General features: G+C 34.6%; 2 protein-coding genes across 2 annotated transcripts in view; one reads left to right on the plus strand and one right to left on the minus strand.

Moving 5' to 3' along the window:
* Nucleotides 1-25590, plus strand: part of NAALADL2 (N-acetylated alpha-linked acidic dipeptidase like 2) — a 1375347-nt gene that overhangs the window by 1258128 nt on the left and 91629 nt on the right. The gene's annotated exons all lie outside the window — the stretch shown is intronic.
* On the minus strand, nucleotides 20150-24750 carry LOC100991830 (ubiquitin-conjugating enzyme E2 variant 1-like). Its single transcript, XM_055110695.2, has one exon. The coding sequence runs from the start codon at nucleotides 22058-22060 to the stop codon at nucleotides 21617-21619; it is 444 nt and encodes a 147-aa protein (XP_054966670.1). The 5' UTR covers nucleotides 22061-24750; the 3' UTR covers nucleotides 20150-21616.

Genomic DNA, 25590 nt, shown 5'->3' on the forward strand with positions numbered 1-25590 from the left:
TATTAGATTAAAATGGCAATACAATGTCCTACTTAAAAAATTTTAAAAAAGGATGAAGCTAATAGCTCACCATCTCACTGGGTATGCAAAATAGAAAACAAATGGCATTGTGCTGCTTTTGTTATTCGTTGATCTTGATCTTTGTAAACCTGTCTCTGAAAGAAAACTGTGGTGAAATATTTTCTAGATTGGCCATTAATTTTTATAGCAAGAGTGACAAATATTCAGATTAATTTCAACACCTTCAGAAAATTAATTTGACTTGTGGTGTTCACAAAAAAATTTCTTATTCAAAAACGTTTATGTAATATACATTAGTGCTCATCTAGCACATACAGAGTATTCTGCTTGATGCTATGAAGATAAAAATGAGCCAGACATAGGCCTTCCCTTGAGCTAGTTAGTAACCATGAAGAAAGATGAAGCATACACGGCAAACTATAATATAGTGAGAAATAAAGTAGTGTTATGAAAGAAATGTAAACAAATGAAACTTCAGGAGAGAAAGATTTCTTTTCCTTTCGGCTTGGGGGATCATTTGGAAGTCCTTTTAGCCAGGGCTTGAGAGAAAAGATGTAGGGAACAACTGAGATAATTGACATTCCACATAGAGGAAATATTAAGTGATCAAAAGTCCAGAGATGCAAACACTTTTTTTTCACGGCCCTTTATTGTAGGATATAGAGATGCAAACACATGGGATGTGTTTCTGAGATGTGAAAGATTATTTCCCTCCACTCTAAGAGACATCAAGGAGAAAAATTGGAGATAATTGAAAAGATTCTTGGTTCAAGACACTCATTTAAGATGATGACTTACTGTCTTAATTTTCTGCTGCTATGATAGAATACCACAGACCAGGTAATTTATAAAGAAAAGAAGTTTATTTGGCTCACAGTTCTGGCAGCTGGGAAGTCCAAGAACATGACACCAATGTCTGGAAAGGGTCATCCATGGCAGAAGGCATCATATGGTGAGCAATCACAAAAGACAGAGAGAAAGTAGGGGCAACATTCATTCTCTTATTAGGAGCCCACTCCTTACTAACCCACTTCTGCAATAATGGCATTAATTCATTCATGAGGGTGGCACACTCATGACCTAATGACTTCTCAAAAGCCCTACCTAAGAATACTGTTACAATGGCAATTAAATTTCAGCATGAGTTTGGAGGAGGCATTCAAATCTTAGCACCCACTATGGAATTTTAACCTGTCTAGGAGCATTTTGGATATGTCAATCAATCTGAAGCCAACATCAAGCAAGAAAGCCTCAGAATTTAGATTTTATGGTGAAATTTAAACTGGTCTCTAGAGGTAGCTTATAACTTTGCCTGCCATCTTGAGCTCCTGCAGCTGGAATATAGGAGCAGTAGAATACTAATAGATGTGATTCCTCTCATGCCTTAGGGGAGAATACAGAGAATCCTGTTTTCACACAATGTGTCTTTTATGTGTAGGCCTTACTACCCCTTTTCTGTTGAACAACTACTTATAATGTGCCAGTGCTGAAGCTGCACACACACACACACACACACACACACACACACACACAAAACCCTACTTATGAGGGTGTATTGTTACTTTTGATTTTAGGTGTAGTAGTTGAGTTAGAGTTATGGGATAACTCTGAAAATGAAAGTAAGATTTGATGCCAAAGCTAACCTGTCCACTATTTAATCTCATAATCTCATACATTATCATTGTCCCAAAGTTAAGTGCTCAACTGACTTATTATTAAATTTATTATTATTTATTTAAAAAGCAAATTTATATATTTACATACACACGTATAAATGTATGTATACATATATACATATATATGTGTGTATATATGTATATATATTTATGTATGTATACATATATATGTGTATATATATATTTATATATATATATATAATCTCCAAGCAAATTCCTATGTACATAGAGTGCAGGAAGATTGATTTTGATTTTGATGACTGGTGCCTGGAAAGAGTAAGACTGTTATATCATTAAAGAGTTCAATACAGCCCATCTTTTTGATATTATACATTAAGAATAGACAAATTTAGTAAATAAGTAGAATTTAGAAGAATTCGTGTCATGTGCCACAAGTTACAGTTGTTTAAGTTAAAGACTTTATAACCATTTAGCCACATTAATACAATTATCTCCAGCTTTATAATCTTTGTAAGCATAGAGAATTCAGTGGAATAATATTTGATCTCAAAGTCCATAAAGCACTCAGATCCCATTTATTTGAATATTATTTCAAATACATACTATCCTACGGCATGATAGAAATCCAAATGCTAAGAGGAGTGCTAAGCACACATAAAACTATCTAGCACTAATTCAGTAATATACAACACAGTAAGCTCAAACTTTGAATAGTTAGACTCTAAAGTGTCTGGTTTTTAAACCAATACTGTCCTACAGATGCACTCCAAAGTTTGACCCAAAGTACATTTTTCCTTTACATATTTAATTTTTAAAAATAATATATTTCTAACTATGTGATTAAAAGTAGGTTATATAAAGGAAGGAATTCTGTGGCAGTGTCCAAGCTTCAGCAAATTTTTGCTGGCAATACCTTATTTGAATCCATTCGTTTATAAGTTCAGGAAAAATAGAAGATCCACAAAAATAATATTGAGAACCATAAATCTTAATACAAAGCACTACATATATATAATTATTATAATTAATTGAGTCTTTTGTTTGTTTTCCTATTACCCATATAGATGACAGGCAACAAGAGATTAAGAATAAAGAACTATGCTGTTTTCTTGAGTAGTCCTCTGCCTTAAGTTTGCTAACATACATGACACATGCACTAGATCTTAACTTGATGTTTCTCAAGGAGGAATATAGGACATTAACTCTGCATTCAAGAACATGTCTGGAGCCTCCCATTGATATTCCAGGAGGTGCTTCTACCACACTAGCCCTCTACCCCTCAGTTACTTGAGAGGTGAGAAATTCACTTCTCCGATTATTTTCTCAACTTAGGTCTATCACAGATAAGATATATTGAACAAGTATTAATTAAACACCCACTGTTTACCTTTTATGAAACTAGAAAAATTAAGTGCAGAATTAGAACACACATACAAATCAGTATATTTATTGAGTGCCACTGAGTGACAATTAGAAAGATATTTTTATATGCTATAGTGCTTATCATAGGATTTTTTCTCAGCATAGTCATTATTGTAATAGGTCCTCTTAAATAATTGATAAATGCCAAATCCTTTAATACTAAGTTTCAAGACATTTTAAACAATATTATACTTGTAATGTCAGAGGACAGGAGATTCAAAGATGTGGCAGAAAGTCCAAGGGCATTTTCTGTAGTCCAGTTAGAATACCAGAGATGGTAAACTTTTATGACTTCCAAGCTGTATTTTTAGGGTTTTGCTTTTAAAGGTAAAACTTGTCATATTAATTTTCTGCATCCAGAAGTATTTACTTCCCTTATATTTGCAATCAACTGTGTACTACAGTGCTCTTTTGAGAGCAGACATTAAAGTATCTGTAAAGGCCTTGTTTGATTGTAAATATTATACATTGGATTGTGTTTATGCAAACTTATCTTAGCTGTGTGTAAAAATAAGACTGGCTTTTGAACGATGCAGCTTCGGTTGAGGCCGTTGATTGGAGTAAATTGAGGAGGATCGATATTGTCATGAGGCTGATAGGATATGAGTTTTTCAAAAGCTTAGGAAACTTTTTTGTCCATGAATAAGATATAAGATGATAAAACCTTATATATTCAGAGAAAAAAGTCTACTGCAGCAAATGTAATTAAAAGACAGAGGTGTTCTGTTAGGAAGAGAGTTACCAAAGCTGTTCTGACAAAGGTAACTGCCTTTTCTGAAATGGAAGAATCTGATGATACGTATTGAAGATCTTGTTGCTCTTTGCAATGAATATGTGATTTGCAATACATATGACATTTTCTTAAAGCAAGAGCTTTTACTACCTAAAGCTGCTTACAGGATGCTATATGAAAATGTGAAAAGAAAGTATGGGATCATTGGTTTTTAGAGCAACTTAAAAAGTCTCTCAAATCTCCTGACTTCCTAATTGAGGAAATTAATAGCAAATGATGTAAAGTCTGTTTTTCATCATCCTTTCTAAACTTACCCTGGTTTGTATTTTTATATTAAGTTAAATTATAACTGATCAATATTCTTTTATTTTTCACATGAAATGTATACTTATCATGGAAAAAAATCCCATCAGTCTAAAGTAGTAATATTTCACTTGGCAAGGGAAAGGCAAAAGGGAGCATTAGAGAGGAACCATCAAGAAAATTTTAGGATGCTCTAGGCTGGGGAATATTGGTAATGGAATGGTACTATGGAGATAAATGAAATGGTACTGTGGAGATAAATGAAGACCACCCAAATGACAACAACCTAGTTCTATTTATTCAGAGCTTGCTAGAGCAAGGGAGACACTCCCCATCACTTGCATTTGGCAGAAAATCAAAGGCAGGCAGAAACGTGCATTAGGTTTACAGTGCAGAAGGAGAAGGTTTCAGGTCTGCGATCATTGGAGGCCGTAGGGTTGGGGAAGCTGGAGGTGGGCTAACAAGAAGTGAGGCACCCTATGTAGGTTAGGGGAGCATATTTGGCTTTTCCTGGTTGGTCTTGTGTAGAAAGTGGGGGTGAAAATTAAAGAAGCTATCAGTTATTGATCAAGTCTGGCTGTTTTCAGTTGATTGCTTAAAGTTTTGGTTTGGCTTTTTTAACTGATCATTGCAGATTGTAAATTAGATTTCTACTTTTATATGGGATCTGGCCATTGTCAATTTGTATATCCAGTGTCTCACGATAGACCCAGGTCTCTGGTATGCCTATGTGTGCATGTATTAATATTTGGATTTCAAACACGTATTTACCAAAAAATGGCATGCCTTCCGTTAATTATCGCACTTGTGGGCACAGGAGTGAAAACTGCACACCAATAGGCTAGTTGGCTATGATTTTACCATGCGAAATGTATCAAGCAGAATGAAACAGCAGCAGAAGCTGACACCAGTGCAGCTCTATAATGAACCACAATATTCATATCATGACTGTGCTTGTTTGTAAAAAAGAAACAAAAATGACTTCCAAAGACCAATTTTTATAGTAAGTAATATCTCCATTTGTGTTTCATATTTCAAAGAATGTATTCAACAGGATGGCATTATTGTAATTGAATTACCTTCTCTATTTAGGTAATATTAACACTGCATTCCATTTTTCTGTCTTTTTGTTGCGAATTGCATATTTATCAATTGTATTATGTGCCTCTGTTTTTAGAAACTGGATGAAAACCACACTGACACTAATTTATCCAAATTTTAATTTCCTGAATAATGAACTTTAGCTCCCATAAGAGCTAATATTTTCAGCAAAATTTATCAGACTATTCAACTCCAATGTTTATTTACACTTTCCTCTGTTTTTTTCTTCAGAAAATAAATTATGAATATGTCAAATATGCTAGTTCTAACATTTAACAAGATAACACATGGCGTTATAAAATGGCACTCAAAAAGAAACACAAAGTTAATCTGTAATTCTGTTCTAGTAGTTTATAGAGGTCTGGAGCCAAAGATTTGTTGTTCTCTGTCTGCACGTCACAATGCACTAAGAAAGCTTTTATTCAAAACTGAAAATCTGTCTGCATATTTATAAAAGGAATTTTCACTGGTGAATCTGTAATATAAAGTTAATGTTATTAACAGATTCTCCTTCAAAAGTAAGTTCTCCTAAAAATGATAATTTTATTTTCCTTACCAAGTCATTTAATCAAAACATCTTAAAAGAGAATTTACTGTGGGAGACTTACTAGGCTTTAGGGAAGACAGAAAAAAAAAAACTAAAAAAGACAGAATCACTGCCTACAGAGTTACCAAATAACAAAGTATGCTTAAATAAAAAGAAAAATAGCACTATATTAAAAATGTCCAATAAAGTCAACCTTTGCTTCTCAGTTATAGTCCATTTTAAGACACAAAGCATAATTTGTTTTTCATCCCATGCCAGATCCTGATGTGAGTTATCAAAATGTCCCTAACTTTAGAATTCAACTGCTGCTAAGAATAAAACTTTTCTTCCAATGGATCTAAATAAGGAAAAGGAACATCTTCATTTCTGTCTATTTCATATACTCTAAGAATCCCCTCTACTTGGGAAACATATATTAGTGTATTAAATTGTCAGCAAAAAAATATTTGGAAGAAAATAGTGGTATGGGTCAAAAGAATAGATCCTTAGATCATATATTTAAATCAGAAAAGAAACGCACTTGAGAAAAAGAAAAAAAAAAGGAGAGTAGAGTGAGATGTTTCTCATAACTAGATAAGGATGAGAATTCCACCAATGTGCTACAAAATATCCTATGTAATTTCCTTACTGTGTTTTACCTGCTGTATAACTTGCTTTAATTAAATGTAGTCTCATCATTGACACATCATCTGAAAGCTTAGAAAACATTCCACTGGAGATCTCATCTAGGGTTAGAATAACAATTAAAACGCACTAGCACTCATAGAATTTCTCTCATAAATAACTCTAAATATCAGGCATTCTTGATTTTTCCAGCTTGTGAACAGATTTTTCTTTTTTAAGTAGAGAGAAATTTCTGTTGCAAGTGAATCATTAAACCTTGGGAACAAGCAGAGTAATTATAAAATACTTCAGGAAGTCTATCAAACTGTCTAGGGATTCCCCAAGGTGCTATAAGTCTGACAAATTTGGCATTTTTTACTAGTCTGAGGAGAGACTGGACAGTCCCCAATACATGTACTATAATTAATGTTTTCGTTAAGTACCTTCGTTTCCTTAAAACTTAATCTAAGTTGGCCGGGCATGGTGGCTCATGCCTGTAATCCCAGCACTTTGGGAGGCCGAGGCGGGCAGATCACCTGAGGTCAGGAGTTCGAGACCAGCCTGACCAACAGGATGAAACCCCATCTCTACTAAAAATACAAAAATTAGTCAGGAGCGGTGGCAGGCACCTGTAATCCCAGCTACTCGGGAGGCTGAGGCAGGAGAATCGCTTGAACCTGGGAGGCAGAGGTTGCAGTGAGCTGAGATCGTGCCACTGCATTCCAGCCTGAGTGACAGAGCGATACTCCATCTCAAAAAAATAAATAAATAAATAAACAAAACTTAACCTAAGTTGTTAACTGTGAGCTAACCAAATCAAATTGCATTCGTTTTCCTTTTTCATCTCTTTGACATGATGAATTTATTTTTATATCAGTTTTCTTAAAATGCCTTCGTTCATATTGACTATTATGACAGGGGTTAAGCTAAACACTTAATTGACTCCTGAGTTTCCTTTGGAAGTTCAGGTCCAGCCCTTAATGAGATTATGATCCTGTTGTAACTGAAAAATCAAAGTAAATGGGTATGGATTCTTGGCTTAAGAAAAGATAATTTTGATGACTAGTGGCTCTGTGAGGAAAAACTTTCTTTCCTCTTTTTCCAAATGTCTTCTCCCTAAGACTCTCTGAAATTCTTCTGGTCTGTTATAAAATACAATCTGAGTATGAAAATAGCTAATATATGAAAAAACCTTAGTACTGTGCTTGCAATACACTAAATAAATACTGCATAAATATTAGCTATTATTAGTAGAAAGTGGGGCTGTTCGCTGTGGAAAAGAGGCTTCCTTTTTCCCCTGTCATTCAGTACAAACATGTGGAAAGCCCTGGAAGATATAATCTGTAATGTTTATTCCTATTTTATGAGTTTCAGTAACAGCTACTTCAAAGCCATACATATAATACTTCTGCACAAACCCCTTTTCTTAGAGCCACTTTACTTATCTTTACGACAGAAAAATAGATATGAAATACATTTTTTGACAGATAGTCTTTTGCCAGCACAATAAAAATATGAACCAGGAAGCTAAGTAAAGTTTTGTTTTGTTTCATTTTCTCTTTACCCTCTGAATTCCTTTACTTGGTCATGCCTCTTTTGTTCATCTCTCTACCCACCGACTCTCGATACAGAGTCTTTCCACATACAAACATATGCTCTTCATTGATCTATACCTTTGTTTCTCCAAATCTTTAAAATTGGATATTTTGGTGACTTTAAAGATTCTCAAGCATATTCATATTTCCCCATGTCTTATTTGCACAGCTGTTTCTGCGCTAATGCTTCACTTGGTATCAAGGTATCAAAGCTGAGTCAGCCCTAGAATCTGTCTTTGAAGTCCAGGGTCTGTGAGGAACTAAAAGTTTCATGTAAGTATGATGAAACATGTGAAAGCATCGTGCACACATTACTGTGGTAACAAAGAAAGGATGAGCAATTCTACTTCAGAAAGTTAGTGCTAAAACCATCATTCACATGAGGAATATTTGCCCCTACATTTGAAAAATGAATCGGAGCCTTGTATGGAAAGACATCCCAGATGGAGAGCACAACATTTTCAGAGACATTTGCTCAGGAACCACAGTAGTGGAGAACCGTGGCATTGCTGGAGAGAGGAAGAGTGGGAGAGATGGCTGGAAAGAAGAAAGGCGATGGAATAAGGAGAGGACCTCACATCAACCTTCCAGCTGTAGGGTTCATTTTATCCTCATTTCACAGAAGAGGAAAACGAGGTCCATAGAGTAAAAAACGACATAGGAAATAAAAAGCAAGAGCTCAAATTCAAGACCAGATCTTCTCCTAAAACCCATCATGCATGCTTTCTGCTGCAATATGTGACTAGTTGGAATTTTTTTAATCAAAGTATTAAATCCCTAATTTAGATACAGGAAATTAGATTTCAGTATGGTATGTGCTAAAGGGATCTTTTAGACAGAGCTCCTTTGAGAGGTGTCCCAATTACCTCATAAACAAGTATTTTCCTGAATGTATATTGCTGCTTTTCTCATCCTAAAGAAGTTGGAGGTGAGGAGAAAGAGAAGAAAGAAGAAGAAAAAAAAACTAACACTGGTTGGGTGTCTTCTGTGAGCTACAGATTATTTTACTAACACTGATTGGGTGTCTTCTGTGAGCTACAGATTATTTTATATGTTATATTTTATAGGTATTTTGTATACTATATTATTTGAATCCTCACAACCATTTTGTGAGTTAAATATTATTGCCACTTTTAAAGATGAGGACTCTGAAATTCAGATATAAAAAAACTTGCCCAACTGACTTGTCCAGTCATGCAGCTAGTTAATGGTAAACCTCAAGTTAGAACAGGAGTTAGCTTGACCCAGACCCAGATCATCTCATTCCTTTATCTAACTGTGCTCCTTGTGAATGGGCTCAACATTAAACTCAAAACAAGGCCAATCAGTTAACTAAAACATTGATGAAGGAAATGTTTTAGAGCAATGTCTCTAAGAAAGGACATGCCTTGGCAAAGGAAGTAACATGGCATTTTCGGCTTAATCAAATAATAACCTTGTATTTGAAATAACACTTGGACTTCAAATTTGGACTCCAAACAGAAAGAATGATGAGATCAGGGCCCTGTATGAATGACAAAATAGACCATGAAGCAGCATGAAGAAGAAACAATGAGTGAATGGGAAGAGATACACTACACAAAATGGGGGATATAGAGTTTCTTGTTCTCAAGGGCTTTATTTGCCCATTCGAATCATATCTGTCTTATAAGTATGCCCAAAATCTGTGACTTCATACCTTAGTCCCTCCTTATTGATGGGGAATATCTTCCACGACCCTTAATGAATGCCAGAAACCATAGATAGTACCAAACTCTAAATATAATGTTTTTTTCTATGCATACTTAGTTATGATAAAGGTAAATTTGTAAATTAGGCACAATAATAGATTAGCAATGACAACTAATAATTAAATAGAGCAATTCTAACAATAATAAAGAAAGTAATAAAAACTGTAATAAAAAGTTATGTGAACGTAATCTCTCTCTTTCTCTCAAAATGTCATATTGTACTGTTCTCACCTACTTTTGGAGCACAGTTAACCATGAGTAACAGCTATTGTAGAAGATAAAACTGCAGGTTAAGAGGAACTACTGTATTTACCAAAGGATCATTGTCCCATATAGTCACATTGTCTCCCAGAATCCCAAATAGCTAAACATTTACAAATTATGATTGTTGACCAACCTAATTCTAGAACACATTGATACATTAGCAGACGAGGGTAATTAACTCAAGCTCCTGGCCTAGAAAACGTCAAGGTTTGAGAGACTGCTCACCATCAAGAGAGGGCTTCAATACTGGTCTGAGCATTGTCTAGTCAGCTTCACAGATCTTGGACACTCAAGTTAACTCTTCAATATTTAGCTACTTTTATCCAGGGCACTCATAATAATGATCATATGCAATCCTCTATATTTGTATTCTAAGTGGTGTGTCTTGCTGAAGACAGAAACATTTAACTACTTGACTATATGTATATAATGGATTACTTAGAATAAAAACAAAAAAGTTTGGCATTATAGTTTTTTATTGGCCAGAAATTTTGCTGGTAGTTGAGCTATATGTCACTTAGATTAAGAAGTCATTGTGATAATTTTTATTATTAATAATAATAGTGTAAATTATAAGCATAGTTTATTAAACATGTGCAGATGTTGTTCTGGACCAGGGCAAGATAGTAAATATTTTGGCTTTGTGGGCCATGTGCTATCTGTTGCAACTACTTAGCTTTCCTGGCACAAAAGCAATCAAACAATATGACACTGAATAGACATAGCTATATTCCAATAAGACTTTATTCATGAGCAGTGAAATTTAGATTTCATATAATCTTCACGTCATGAAATATTGTTCTTTTTAATTTTTTCAACTGTTTAGAAATGTAAAAACTATTCTTAACGCATGAGCCATACAAAAAGAAGGAGTGGGCTAGATTTACATGAGGCCTTTAGTTTTACAATGCTTGCTCTAGACAGTTACCTTTCTCATCATAAACTTTGTCATCTATTTCAAGACTTCTCATCCGTATTGCATAGATAACAAAACTAAACATAGGAACATCAAACTGACTTAAACATCACATAGCAAGCGATTGCAAAACTTTGGCAATTTTCTTGACTTCCCTGAATCTCAATTTCTTTATATGTACACTGGGGAGAAATACATTTATAGATATATTATGGGGTTTAGTGAAATATTCATTTATTCAATTATTATTAAGTTCTTTCTAGTTGCAGAGTCTTCCCTGAAATACTAAAGTTCAGAAAATATACAGTGTAAAAGGTAGATCTTGACCCTGCCCAGATGAGGTTTAGAATTAAGTTTGTAAGACATAAGGTAAGTATGAAGTTATAATTCATATGATAGAAGCGCTGATGGAAAGAAAAACTGTGGGCCAAAGGGAGAATATAGCACAAGTGCATATTCCAAGTTCAGGAAAAACCTCCTGGAAAACAGTGGTGTCGAACAGGGCTGTGAAATGATTCACCGAACTGAAGACATGGGGGAAAAAAAACAAACAAACGAACAAACAACATTTCAGGCAAAGGCAATGCTATGGGTAAATTCCAGAAGTGACAAGGAGTTGGCCCATTAAGAAACTGAAAGAAGTTCACATGACTGGAACACAAACTTCAAGACATAAATATAAAACTGGATTCAAGAAATAACGCTAGAGAAGTAAGAAGCCATATAAAGACATGTTCATAAGTCTAGAAGTGATCTTAAGAACAAAGGAAAGTTCCTGAAAAGTTGTGAGCAATGAGGACATATTATTAGACTTGCGTTTTGAAAAGGTCATTCTGCTGCAATTAGAAGAATGGATTAGAGAGTGGCAAGAATGAGTCCAGGGAGGCCAGTTCAAAAGTAGATGCTACTATGATCCAGATGAATAATGGTAGTGGCTCAGATTAGAGTAGTGGCAGAAGAAACTAAGAGAAGCAGTCAGATTCAAGAAATATTAAGTTATTTGATTCATTTAAAAATATTTATTGCATCCATTGTTCTGGGAATATAATAATAAACAGACCAAACTGCCGAGTTGTCAGTATGATGGACAAAGTAGAGACGGAGATTATTTCTGACTGGTAACATGAACTACGATGAGAAAAAAAAAAAAAACAAAAAACAATTTGGTGTGTTTTGATTAAAAACCCTGACTAAAATTTCTCATCATTATTTCTTACGGTTCTTTAGAGGGATACATTTCCCTCCCCCCAAAGCCATTTAGGGCCAGAAACAAAAATAAAAAGAGACAGTGAGTTTATGGCTCTCTAAAACAGCTTTACTATTCTTTCAGCTTTCTCCTACCTTTTATACCCAGAGAATAAAAAAAAAAAAAAAAAAAACTGGAAGAGAAGAAAGATACGACTGCTGTTGCAGAACAAGTGCAGATATCACTGATAGGAACAGATATCGATGGAAAACTACTCATGTACATTGTCTTCCCTAAACCTGATAATAGACATTTTCTTCAAGGTAGAAGATGTTGTACTTTACAACAGCTTACCTGGAGTTTTTATACAGTAATTGAGTATGCTATTGAGAGTTGGGTTCTTGGGGTGACTCTTATCATTCAAGGGGACTCTATCAAGATATCAAGATCTCCACCAGTTCTACAGAGGCCATCTTACCTCATTTTTCTGTATCCTGGAACCCTTTAAAATGGTTAATACCACAAATATTTTCCTCAGAATTATATTGCACTCATCAAAATAATTCAAATTTGGAATATTTTTAGCTCGTGATTATTCTGCCTTCAGTCTGAATAGTTTCCATAGATAAACATATCATGCTGTGTGTGTATGTCATTGGACTGACAACTCCTGTTTTATACCCTTTACATACAGCAAAACATATTTATAAATGATATTTCCAGAATACTCCAAAGCCGAAGGTGAGGTCATTACAAAGTATCCTAGTTAGGTGAACAGAGACACATAGCAAATGGAGATCTTTGTTTAAAAAGTATACTTTGTTTACAAAGTATAAAACAGTAAGTGTAATTATTGACCCATTCCATTGGTAGCGCCTGTGAAGCCCTCAGCCCCCAGGGGACATGTCCACCAGTTGCGTAGGCTTATATGAACCCAAAGAAAGTGTATTACACTGGAAATAATAGACTCGGCAATCATTTTCTTTGTATATGATATTTGAAACTATGGCAGTTGATGGAAGTACCTAGTGAAATTGTCTGGAGAAGTATCAGCATTTCACAAACCTCAGCAAATCAAACTGAAGAAGAGCAGCTAAAAAGTAGAACATAAGTAAAGATCTGGCACTCACAGAACCCCCAAACATCCTGTTTCAAGAAGGTATATTGTGCCAAAGCTTGGCTCTGTAAAGGGCCACTAGGTTCAGGAAAGCAGTCAATGGTGATCTTGACAAAAATGATGTCTGTAGTGAGATTGGAAGTTTGATGCAGTGAGTACAGGTCTAAGTGTGATGCGAGGAAATCAAGACTGTGAATACAAAAGCTCTTTCAAGAAACTGGGCCCACAGAAAATAGGGAAAAGACAAAATAATTTTTGGCTGGTTTTCTTGTATTTTTTTTAAGATGGAAGATAACCTGAACATGTTCCAGTAGTGATAGAAAAGAATGAGCAGGAAGAGATATTAAAGGCCTGGGGAGAGATAGATAACTGAGAGAAATCACTGGTAAATCAGGAAGGGAAGGAATCTAGGAAAGAAACAGAAGGTCTGTTTTTGAAATGATACCATCTCTGTTTGCTTACATGGAAAGAGCAGGAAAGTAGGAAAGTATGAAGGTATGGTGTGTACCTGTAGGCTAGATGTCAGAGAGTTGAGACATCTCCCTCTGAAGATTTTTATTGTGAAGTAGCTAAAAGTTAGGGGAAAAGAATAAGAAGGTTGATTTACATAATCATTTTGAAGAATGGAATATTGAACGCAAAAAAGGCCAGATAGACATTAATGATTATCAATTAATAGCGGTATTTAATCTACTTATTTCTAAAATAATGAAGTTTCTACAAGTGTCTAGGAACTGTTTTGTTCTCTGTAACTATTTCTACAGGATGAGTAAGTAGTTTCTATTATATATAAATATTTATATATGTGTAAATATGTATTCAGATATATATATACACATATATAGGCACATATACACATATAGACACTTTAAATGCACAATGAGGGTATGGAAGAATATATATGTCTATATTTTGAGATGTGCTTATATATGTATATATATCTACATAGAAAGACATATGTACATATAAATTTACACATATACATATATATGAAAAACTGTGAAATATATTCATATGCATTCTTTTGTACCCTCACCATTCTTTTGAAGTATGTTATTTATTGCACACTCTGTATAGTACTCTCTCTAAAAACAGATTTAATCTACATGTAGTTGATCAGGGAAAATTATCCCATCATTTTGTTATTTTGTTGTTCAAGAATAAATATAGCCCAGAATTATTCTTGATGTTGCTATGAATTCTATGAACCTTCATATAATTCCATCCAGATGTTGAATTTTAGCATTTACCTCCAAAATACAAAGATGTTGTTCAAGTTATTACTGGTGTAGCTGTTAATGAATTATTTCAAATTTACCTTTGCTCAGTGCTAAAAAGAAAATATTTCCTATGCATGAGAAATGATAGAAAGACCAGAGCCACTTTAGAATAATCACTAGGGGAGAAAGGCATCTAAGATTATATATATTATTTTAATTAAGGGTGCTTGAAATTTTATATGGCTTTCTTTGAATAATAAGCATCTACAGATGAGGTATGATTAGAAAATGCAATCTCTTTTACAGGTTCAATTAAATCAACTACATTTCAATAATGTTGAATGATTAGAGAAAATTTTATCAGAATCGTACTTTGAGTCATCATTCAAAGAATCAATTTTTTTAAAATTCTGCAATGTGGTTTACTAGATAATGACAACAGGACTTAAAATTAATGGAAGAAGTTTGAGGGTGATTAAATTATATGTCTTAATCAGTCTGATTTAATATGACTAGTGGATAGAATTTTCATTTATTCACAAAAGACAACCATCTGAGCCAGTCAAGCTTATAATTAGTGAGAAATAACCCTCAGAAATTAGTGTTCATCTCATATGTGAAGAAGAGTTTACTCAAATAATACATAACCTATTTACCTTGAATTTTTCATTTCTTGTAAAATGTATTTTTATTTTAAGCCATTAAACTGTGTAATATTTGAATGAGGTTATTCTTGTTGCTGTTTTCTGTTCCAAGCTAAACCAGAATAACTAGTTATGAGGAGATATAAAGTATTGCAGGATGACATGTTATATACTTATTTGTTATCAAAATACAAAGCTTTCAGTTTTTAAAAAAATGAGATTAGTGTTTATTTTTAAATCTATTTTAGATGTAATTTTAATATGCATTTATCTCTAGGCAGATAAAATATAGTATTCAACTTTATCCAAGTGTCTTTCATTATAGAGAAATATACATTTGCAAGAGGTTTACTTCTTCAAAAGTTGCACTATCCATATATTCTTTAAGGAGAAGCATATGATATGATCTATTTGTCATAATGATAAGGTATATAAGATATTGTATTGAGATATGATTTAAATTTATAGAGAAATGCTGATAAATATTAAAATGTGTTATGCCTAGATAAGAAGGTATACTTAAGAAATAAAAACAATATTTGATGCTATCAAATCATTATATCATAAATATGTAAAAGCTAGTTAAAAGGTTTGATTTAAATTATGTCCTTTCTTCCCTATTGACATTTCAATGAGATTAATAAGTTACATTTATATCATCCATCTGCATGGCAATATTAAAATACACTTTCAATCTTTCATGTAATCCATGTAAAAGGGGTACACAAAACATTAAACGGTAGTCCTTGTCTCTTCCTTGCTGAGGTGAAGTGAAGGTTTTAAAGCAGGAAATCTTGGAAGGAGACAAGAAGGTAAAGTTTAAAAAGAACAGGTGAGGAGAGGACCCCTTTTGTACATACAACTGATACATACTCAGAGAGGTTTGAACTGCCTGAAATCCTAGTAACTGTAATAAAGGAAAAAGTACTATCCTCTCTGGCCCAGCAGGAAAGGGTCAACCAAAGACGGTGATTATTTCTCTAACACAGTTTTATATATGTGTGCCAGTGCTTACTATACTTCCATATTGTATAGATGCATCAGAAGGTTCTGTCTGTGGGGAACAGGAACACATCAGACAATGAATCCATCAAGACCTTGATTTTGGACTTCTCAGTCTCCAAAACTGTTAGAAATAGGTGTTTGTTGTTCGTAAGCCACCAAGTTTATGGTATGTTTGTTATAAGCAACCTGAACAGGCTAAGACATGGACTCTAAAATATTCTGGAGCTCCAAATTACTATGAGGGTTAGAAATCCAACAGACCAATATGGTATGGAGCTACTGAGATTTGGGGGGTTAGATTGCTTTTGCAGCATAATGAAGTCTGTAACTCTAGCTGATGACCTAACTGTAGTAAAGTCTTAAAATCTGTGCCCTTAATCTAAATGCTGTAATAGTAGCTATGATTTAATAGGAAAACAATCTAGACACAATTTAATAATAATTTCATTTCTCTTTCAGCCTGAAATTGGAAGTCAAACTGTGATTTTATTTTCATATAAAAACTCTGAATTAGTAGATTTTCCTGCAAAGTGGTAATAACAGGGTTAATGTTCAAAGCTAAATAATCACAGTGTTACGGTGAATTGATAAAATGCTTAGCAGTTCAAGACTACAACAATTTAAAATAAGCTGACTTTGCCAGTTTTTACTTGCCCACCCAACAGTTATTTTTCATCAACAGTTCTGAACTCAATTCATTTTAAGTGTACGTATTGTTTTTCTTTAGGAAAAAGAATAAAATATTCATGACAGTCTGTGGTGATTCATACATTTTTGTTACTTAGAAATATCTAACTTCATTAATTCTTCAGAATGTCTTTTACTGCCCTGAAACACAAATAGTATGATAGTGTGTCTGGGGAATTGGCTGCTGAAATGTATTTAAAAGAATTCCATGCCTTCTGATATACAGTGTTTTGAGAAAGAGTTTAAACTTTTAGAATATCAAGTACAAATGATGTTATTTAATAATTGATAAAGGCAGTTCCTACACAACTTTGACATTCTATCATTCTATTCAGATCAGACTTTTAAAAAATCAGTAGTTTCTTTATTCTTTTTTGTTTGTTTGTTTTTTCTTACCACCCCAAATGCAAAGCCTCATTTTTTTTAATACTTGAAGTTCTGGGATACATGTGCAGAATGTGCAGATTTGTTACATAGGTATACACGTGCCATGGTGGTTTGCTACACCCATCAACCCATCATCTACATTAGGTGTTTCTCCTAATGCTACCCCTTCTCTAGCCCCCACTCCCCAATAGGCCCTGGTGTGTGATGTTCCCCATCCTATGTTCATGTGTTCTCATTGTTCAACTCCCACTTATGAGTGAGAACATGCAGTGTTTGGTTTTCTATTCCTGTATCAGTTTGCTGAGAATGATGGTTTCCAGCTTCACCCATGTTTCTGCAAAGGACATGAACTCATCCCTTTTTATGGCTGCATAGTATTCCATGGTGTATATGTGCCACATTTTCTTTATCCAGTCTATTATTGATGGGTATTTGAGTTGGTTCCAAGTCTTTGCTATTGTGAATAGTGCTGCAATAAACATACGTGTGCATGTGTCTTTATAGTAGAATGATTTATAATCCTTTGGGTATATACCCAGTTATGGGATTGCTGGGTCAAATGGTATTTCTGGTTCTAGATCCTTGAGGAATCGCCACACTGTCTTCCACAATGGTTGAACTAATTTATGCTCCCACCAACAGCGTAAAAGCATCCCTATTTCTCCACATCCTCTCCAGCATCTGTTGTTTCCTGACTTTTTAATGATCACCATTCCAACTGGCAGGAGATGGTGTCTCATTGTGGTTGTGATTTGCATTTCTCTAATGACCAGTGTTGATGAGCTTTTTTTCATTTGTTTGTTGACCACATAAATGTCTTCTTTTGAGAAGTGTCTGTTCATATCCTTTGCCCACTTTTTGATGGGATTGTTTCTTTTTTCTTGTACATTTGTTTAAGTTCTTTGTAGATTCTGGATATTAGCCCTTTGTCAGATGAGTAGATTGCAAAAACGTTCTCCAATTCTGTAGGTTGCCTGTTAACTCTGATGATAGTTTATTTTGCTGTGCAGAAGCTCTTTAGTTTAATTAGATCCCATTTGTCAATTTTGGCTTTTGTTGCCATTGCTTTTGGTGTTTTAGTCCCTATTTAATCAATGGTGTTGGGAAAACTGGCTAGCCATATTCAAAAAACTGAAACTGGACCCCTTCCTTACACCTTATACAGAAATTAACTCAAGATGAATTAAAGACTTAAACATAAGACCTAAAACCATAAAAACCCTAGAAGAAAACCTAGGCAATACCATTCAGGACATAGCCATGGGCAAAGACTTCATGACTATTTTCTCTTTTCTAAATTATCTATTCTCATTTAAAATAAGTACTAATGTTGGAGAAAGATCAGATTTTCCCTAATATTCTTTACATTACCATTAACAGTAATAATGTATTAATCATACGTGGAACCTTTCTTTAGTGTTACTCTTACATCATCTCTTATGGAGTAAAATAACGGAAGCCTAAAGAAGTAGTTTTATGTCCAAGGCCACAAGGATGTGGACAGATCCAGGGTTAAAATCCAGATAAACTGGCTGCTACACCATTGTTCACTCTGCTGTATTCTAGTAGAAGAGTTCAAGAGTTCATCCTACTCTATTCAATTGTTTATGGACTCTCTTTAGTAGGTGTTTAAAATGCTTAAAACAATAGCAGTGTCTTTAAAATCTCATATCTTTCTTTGGTCTATCTCTAATTGGTACATATATGCGTAGTAAATACCAAAATTACCAACATACTATACCTTGAATATTTTTTGCATAGACATTGTAAATGTTATTATTAGATGTCTTTATTATTTCTCCATAATCCTTGTTACCTGATGATAATTGATCAAAGAATGTTAGGATGTCAAAAATTAAACAAATGACTATAAGATGGACACTCAAGGCTGGGCATGGTGGCTCACACCTGTAACCCCAGCACTTTTGGAGGCTGAGGAGAGCAGACTACCCGAGGTGAGGTGTTCGAGACCAGCCTGGTCAACATGGTGAAACCCGGTCTCTACTAAAAATACAAAAATTAGCCAGGCATAGTGGCACATGCTTTAATCCCAGCTACTCAGAAGACTGAGGCACAAGAATCACTTGAACCTGGGAGGCGGAGGTTGCAGTGAGCCAAGATTGTGCCACTGCACTCCAGCCTGGGTGACAGAGCAAGACTCTGTCAAAATAAAAAATAATTAAAAAATAAAAAAGATGGACCCTTAAATGTTTGATGATATAGAAATTACTATCTTTACAAATCCTTCATTCATTCATTCAGTAACTGTTTATTTAAACCTACTGTAAGGAATGAGCTGTGATTAGGTGCTGTGTATAGAGTCATGAACAAATAGGCAAGACAGCCACACTCAAATAACATATATAATATGTTACATATATCATATGTAATATTATATATGATATATGTAATTTATTGGAATACATAAGGAATACATATTATATATAATATATTGGAATACATATATAATATATGTATATAATATATTGGAATACATATATGTATATAATATATTATATTGGAATAAATATATAATATATGTATATAATATATAATATATATTATGTTATTACACATATAAGATATATTACATATATAATATACAGATATATATGTGTATATAATATATATGTGTATGTGTGTGTGTATATGTATACATATACACACACACTAACAAAAAGTCTATGAAACTAAAAAGCCGACTGCTCTAAGAGATAAAAATGTTGGGGGAAGTCGAGAGAAATTCTATTTCCCTGTGTTTGACACGGAAGCTTGACTAAGAAGCTCAAAATTAAGCTGAGGGTTAAAGGATGAGAATGAGTCAGCTCTACAAAGAACTGGAGGCAGAGCACTCCCATTAGTGGGAAAAGTACATGCAAATTCATATAGGCCAAAAAAGTCTTAGAATGTCTGGAACATAAAAGTGATTTAGAGGGAAAGTGGCTCAAAGTGAGAGTGAAGACCAGATTGTTATAGCCCTCAGGATGCTGGCTGGTATTTGAGGGCAATGGGAAGCCAAGTTTTAAGAGCAAAGTTATATGATCTAATCTAAGTTTCAAAAACAGATAAGTCATCCTGGCTGTATATAAAGAATGTTTTGGAGGAGTCTAATTTTAGTAACTTTGGAGACTGACTTAATATAGACTTACTTTCTGGTCCATAGTTATAGAATAATGGATACATTTAAAGCTAAACAAACAAATAAGTAGCATGACTGGAAAAAGAAAGGTATTCCCTGATGTCAGAAAGAATGAATAATACCAAACCTGAGCTCTAATTTACTAATCTGGTGCTACAGTTGTCCAGAAAATTAGATTTGGCTTTAGGCTCTAAGTTCAGGCCCTAGAATTTGAATACCCACTTAGGGATAAAATGACATAGCCTTTGAATTGCATGATGAAATTTGCACAGAGAACAGCCTTAGAAAGACGAGTATCTTGGCCTCAAGTGATCCTCCTGCCTCCTGCCGTAGTCTCCCAAAGCACTTCGATTACAGGTGTGAGGCATGGCGCAGCCACATTATCCTTTTGAGGCAGGGCTACAAGCACTGATTCCTACATCTGCTATGACCTGGGCACAAGATTTTGAATCCTTCACTAAATTATTTTCTCAATTTCCTCTAAGAACGATTCAGCCTTAGAATAAGTCACAAGATTTTTTGGTTTTTTAAATCAAAAAATTAATATACTAGGCCTAGTATGATGGCTCACACCTGTAATCCCAGCACTTTGGGAGGCCGAGGAAGGAGGATTGCTTGAGCCCAGGAGTTTGAGACCAGCCTGGCCAACATGGCAAAACCCTGTCTGTACAAAAATCACAAGAATTAGCTAGACATAGTGGTGCAGGCCTGTGGTCCCAGCTACTTGGGATGTTTAGGGGGAGCATCACTTGAGCCCAGGAGGTAGAGGCCACAGTGACCCAAGATCGCACCACTACACTCCAGCCTGGATGACAGAACGAGACCCTGTCTCCAAAAAAAAAGAAAAGAGAAAAAAAGAAATAATATACAGACAGCAACCTTGAAGGAGATGATTGAAGTTTAGAGTTTAGTCTAACAGTGACCTCAAGAGAGCAGAATTTTTTTTTTTTTTTTTTTTTTTGAGATGGAGTCTCACTCTGTTCACCCAGGTTGGAGTGCAGTGGCACAATCTTGGCCCACCGCAACCTCCACCTCCCGGGCTCAAGAGATTCTGTTGCCTCAGCCTCCACAGAAGCTGGGATTACAGGCGCCCATCACCACACCCAGCTAACTTTGCTTGTATTTTTTTGTTGTTGTTGTTATAGCACAACTTATATATTTTAAATGGACAAAAAATTAGTATCATTTACAATATCTTAAGATAAATTTCCTTTGAATGGGAGCTTCCTTTCCAGTACTTTGAGGTCTACAAGACGTATCTAGAAAATTTACTACTGTGGAAAATGAAGACTGATTAAATCGAATGGCGGGGAAGGAGAAGGGCTTGTGGTTTTTTTTTTTTTGTTTTTTGTTTTTTGATTAGTTGCTGTAACACTGTCCTTCGGGTGGCTGAGGGAATTTCATATTTTCTTTAGACATCATTAGGCGCCGAAGCTCTTGCAGGACAACTTTGATGCTATATGAATTCTGCCATTTTGCTAGCACTGATATGGCTCTTGGGTCCACCACTCCATTAGAACTATTTACTCCATTCATATTAATTTTTGTTACAAATCTTACAAAGGGGGGTGCTTCTGGGTATTTAGGTCCACATTCTATTTTAAGGCTGTATATTCGGTTTTCATAAATTGTTCTTGGAGGCCCAATTATCATCCCTGTCCATCTTGTAAGTGTCATGTCTTCGTCATCTTCTAGACCCCAGCTAACTGTGCCATCTCCTACTCCTTTCTGGCCTTCTTCGAGTTCTTCCAACAGTCGGAAATTGCGAGGGACTTTTACTCCCGAGCCCGTGGTGGCTGCCATCTTGTGTTTTCTTGTATTTTTATAGAGATGGAAGATCACTTGAGGCCTGGAGATCAAGACCAACCTGGGCACATAGCAAGACTCTGTCTCTAGAAATGTATTTAAAAATTAGCCAAGCATGGTGACACACACACCACTGCACTCCAGCCTGGGCAACAGAGAGAGACCTTGTCTCAAAAACAAAAACAAAAACAAAACAACAACAACAAAAAAACACCACCACCACCAACAACAACAAAAAACAAGGATAATGTGATTATTTTGGTGTAAACCTCATTTTGTACCAAAAGGCTAGCATTGAGTTTTTTAAAGTGAGGTATGATTGCCATTATCTCATCCGCTTTGTGCTAAAATGCTTTTTTAGTTGCGATTGGGCCAGGGGCCAGGATGAATCTCCTCTGAAATTCTGACCTGAATCTTCAGGAAAGAAGATTGAGGAAGAAGGTCTTGGTTAAAATAAATCAGGTTGTCAAGCAGGGGTGATTTTGCCCCCAGGGAACATTGGCAATGTCTGAAGACATCTTTTGGTTGTCAAAAATGTGGGATGGGGGTTACAAAAAAAAAAGGAAAGACTGGCATCTTGTTAAATGAGTCACTAGAAATCTCTATCTACTACTGGTCCAATATGTTGCTAAAAGAAAACTTGTTCTACCTAAGATATAAGAGTATGTTCATATTGAAAGTGCACATGTACCCTAAAACTTAAAGTATAATAAAAAAAAAAGTTCCAGAAAAATTGACACCCTAAACTCTACCACATGTGGAAATGGTTTACAGGTTTATATTATTCACATTATGTGAGAATCTCCAAGTTAGAAACATAAAGTAAAACTTGCTCTAAACTAATGAAATAACCGTTATGCATGACAGTTACAAATGCAAACTGCTTTACAGTAATATTTTTGAATATTTCCAAGATGATTTTTTTAAAACATAGAATAGGTCATGCCACTTCTCACTTAAACTCTGGTTTCCCATTGCACTTACAATACCAGTTAGCAACCTAAACACCTATGACAATCTGATAGCCAGTCTCACTTGGAACTATACTGCCTCTTAGCTCATTCAGGCTGCTGTACCAAAATGCTATAAACTCAGTAGCTTATAAACAACGGAAATTTGTGTCTCACAGGTATGGAGGCTGGGAAGTTCAAGATCAAGGCACTGGCAGGTTCTGTGTCTTGTGAGGACTGTTTCCTGATTCACAGAAGGTGCCTTTGCACAGTCTCCTCATGTGATAGAAGCAAGCTAACTTTCTGTGGTCTCTTTTCTAAGGACACTAATCCCAATCATGAGAGTTCTGCCTTCATGTTCTAGTCACCTCTCAAAGACCTTACTTTCTAATATAAACTTGGGGGTTAGAATTTCAACATATAAAGTTTGGGAGAACACACTCAGGCCATAGCACCCTCTCACCCATTTTTATTTCTTCAAAACAGACATAGACATATGTGAACAGAACTATTCACAATAAAAATTATAAATAATGGTAGAAATTGATCCACTGTGATAAGCATACACAACAATCCATCTGAACACAACAATCGATGCTGAAATAAACTATAAGAGTTTTTTGAAATTATTAAATAATTTTAAAAATTAGAAACCATAACAAAAGAATTGATCATGAGATAGAAAATCATCTTTAAAAGAATTACTCTAGAAGTAACATAATCAGTGAAATTAAAAATACAATGGATGATTGAAAAAGGAATGTATATAAATGTTGAGAGCTATTTGTTGAAGTGAAAAATAAATGTAAAGAAGTAACCCAGAAAACAACAAAGGAAGGAAAATAAAATGAAAAATGAGAAAGTCATATCTTTTGACCTTCTCATTCTAAATTCCAGAATAAGAGACTGGGGGAGATGCAGTATTTGAAGACATAATGGCTGATAATTTTCCAATATTCATTAATGACGTCAATTTTTATTTTGAAGATCAAATCACAAATAGGATATATTAAAAATAAACCCACATCTAAAAAAATTGTGATGAAGTGGCTCGTAGGGATAAAAGGAAGGTTGCCTAAGTAAGAATAACAACTAGACTGCAACTAAGGACTCCTTCATAGCAACAAAATAAAATAGAAATAACTTCAAAATGTTAAAGAAAAGTAATTTGCAACCTAGAATTCTGTACTAATCTAAAGTATCATTCAAAAGTGAGAAAGAAATAAAGATATTTTTAGAAAAAGGCTGAGACAAGTTTGCCACTTACAGGCTTTCACTGAAAGAACTACTGAAGAATACATTTCAGTAAGAAGGAAATTGAATCTGTTATGATAATGCAAGGATAAAAGAACTAATGGTGTGCCAAAAAATGGTGAAGATGTGAATAAGTATAACTAATTTTTGACTATAAAGAAAACCACACTAATAAGAATTACTAGAAAATATCAGACAATGTAAGAGAGAAAAAGAAGGGCTTTAATGAGGTGTAAGCATCTTGTGTAGTTCATAGTTGTGAGGTGGGTGCAGATATTGATTACCTCTAGATTTTGTTAGTCAACTGAGCTTGTCTAAGATTTAATATGCCCAACCTAATAAACAAAAAGTAAAAATAGAGTATACAATTCAATCTCTACAGAAATAAAAGAACAGGGAAAAAACTCAGTCAAGCTAATATACTTCAAGAAGGAGAAAAGGAAGTAAAGAAAGCTCATTGTCTAGAAAACACAAAATAATAAAATAAATGCAAATGTACCTGTAATTATAATAGCATTGTAAATAGTTTAAAAATTCTCAGACTGGATTTTTGACTTTTAAGAAATGCAGTTACATATTAATTTCATGTCACACACTATCAAAGAAAGCTGATGTAACAATGTCAACATCAGAGAAAGGAGACTGAGGCAAAGCTCAAACTTGGAGGTTTTTCTAATTAGAGGATGAGCTTGTAAGGTTTTTAAAATGAATAATTAGGAAGATACAGCAATTCTGGATATACAGGCATCAACTAACATGTATACAAAATAAAAACTGATCGAGCTATAGGAAGAAATCAATACATCTACTATCACAATGTAAAATCATTAATACATTTCTCTCTAGAGGTATAGAGAAATTGAGAATAAATTGGTATAGTATAAGAGCTGGGATGGGAGGTGGGGTAACTACATAAGATAATCTTCCTAGACATGGTGAGTGCCTTAGAGAAGGACCGTGAGCTACTCCTGGAGAAGTTAGAGCATAATGAAATCAGGAGATTGTTTTTTAATGCATTATAATAAAGTGTCATAAAATGCAATGGGCAGATTTTATAGCTCACTACCATTTGCATATTTTTTGTATATGGTATGTTTACCAAATTTTCCATTCGTATTTCATATTTTCATCATACACACGCACACATACCCACACACCATCAATTTGGATTCTATTTCTCGCATTTTGTTGTCTGTAAAAGTAACGTATTGAGAGCCTTAAGACCTTAATCCCAGTTCTGGTCTTGCCTCTAAATAGCTATGTGATGTTTGGCAAATCAAATCATTTCAACTTTCAACCCCTATATTCTTATCTGCAAATTGA

This window comes from Pan paniscus, chromosome 2 (assembly GCF_029289425.2).
Source record: "Pan paniscus chromosome 2, NHGRI_mPanPan1-v2.0_pri, whole genome shotgun sequence".
Taxonomy (NCBI): domain Eukaryota; kingdom Metazoa; phylum Chordata; class Mammalia; order Primates; family Hominidae; genus Pan; species Pan paniscus.

Coding starts and splice junctions, on each gene's coding strand:
- LOC100991830 (XM_055110695.2), bottom strand. CDS start 22,060: ATGGCAGCCACCACGGGCTCGGGAGTAAAAGTCCCTCGCAATTTCCGA.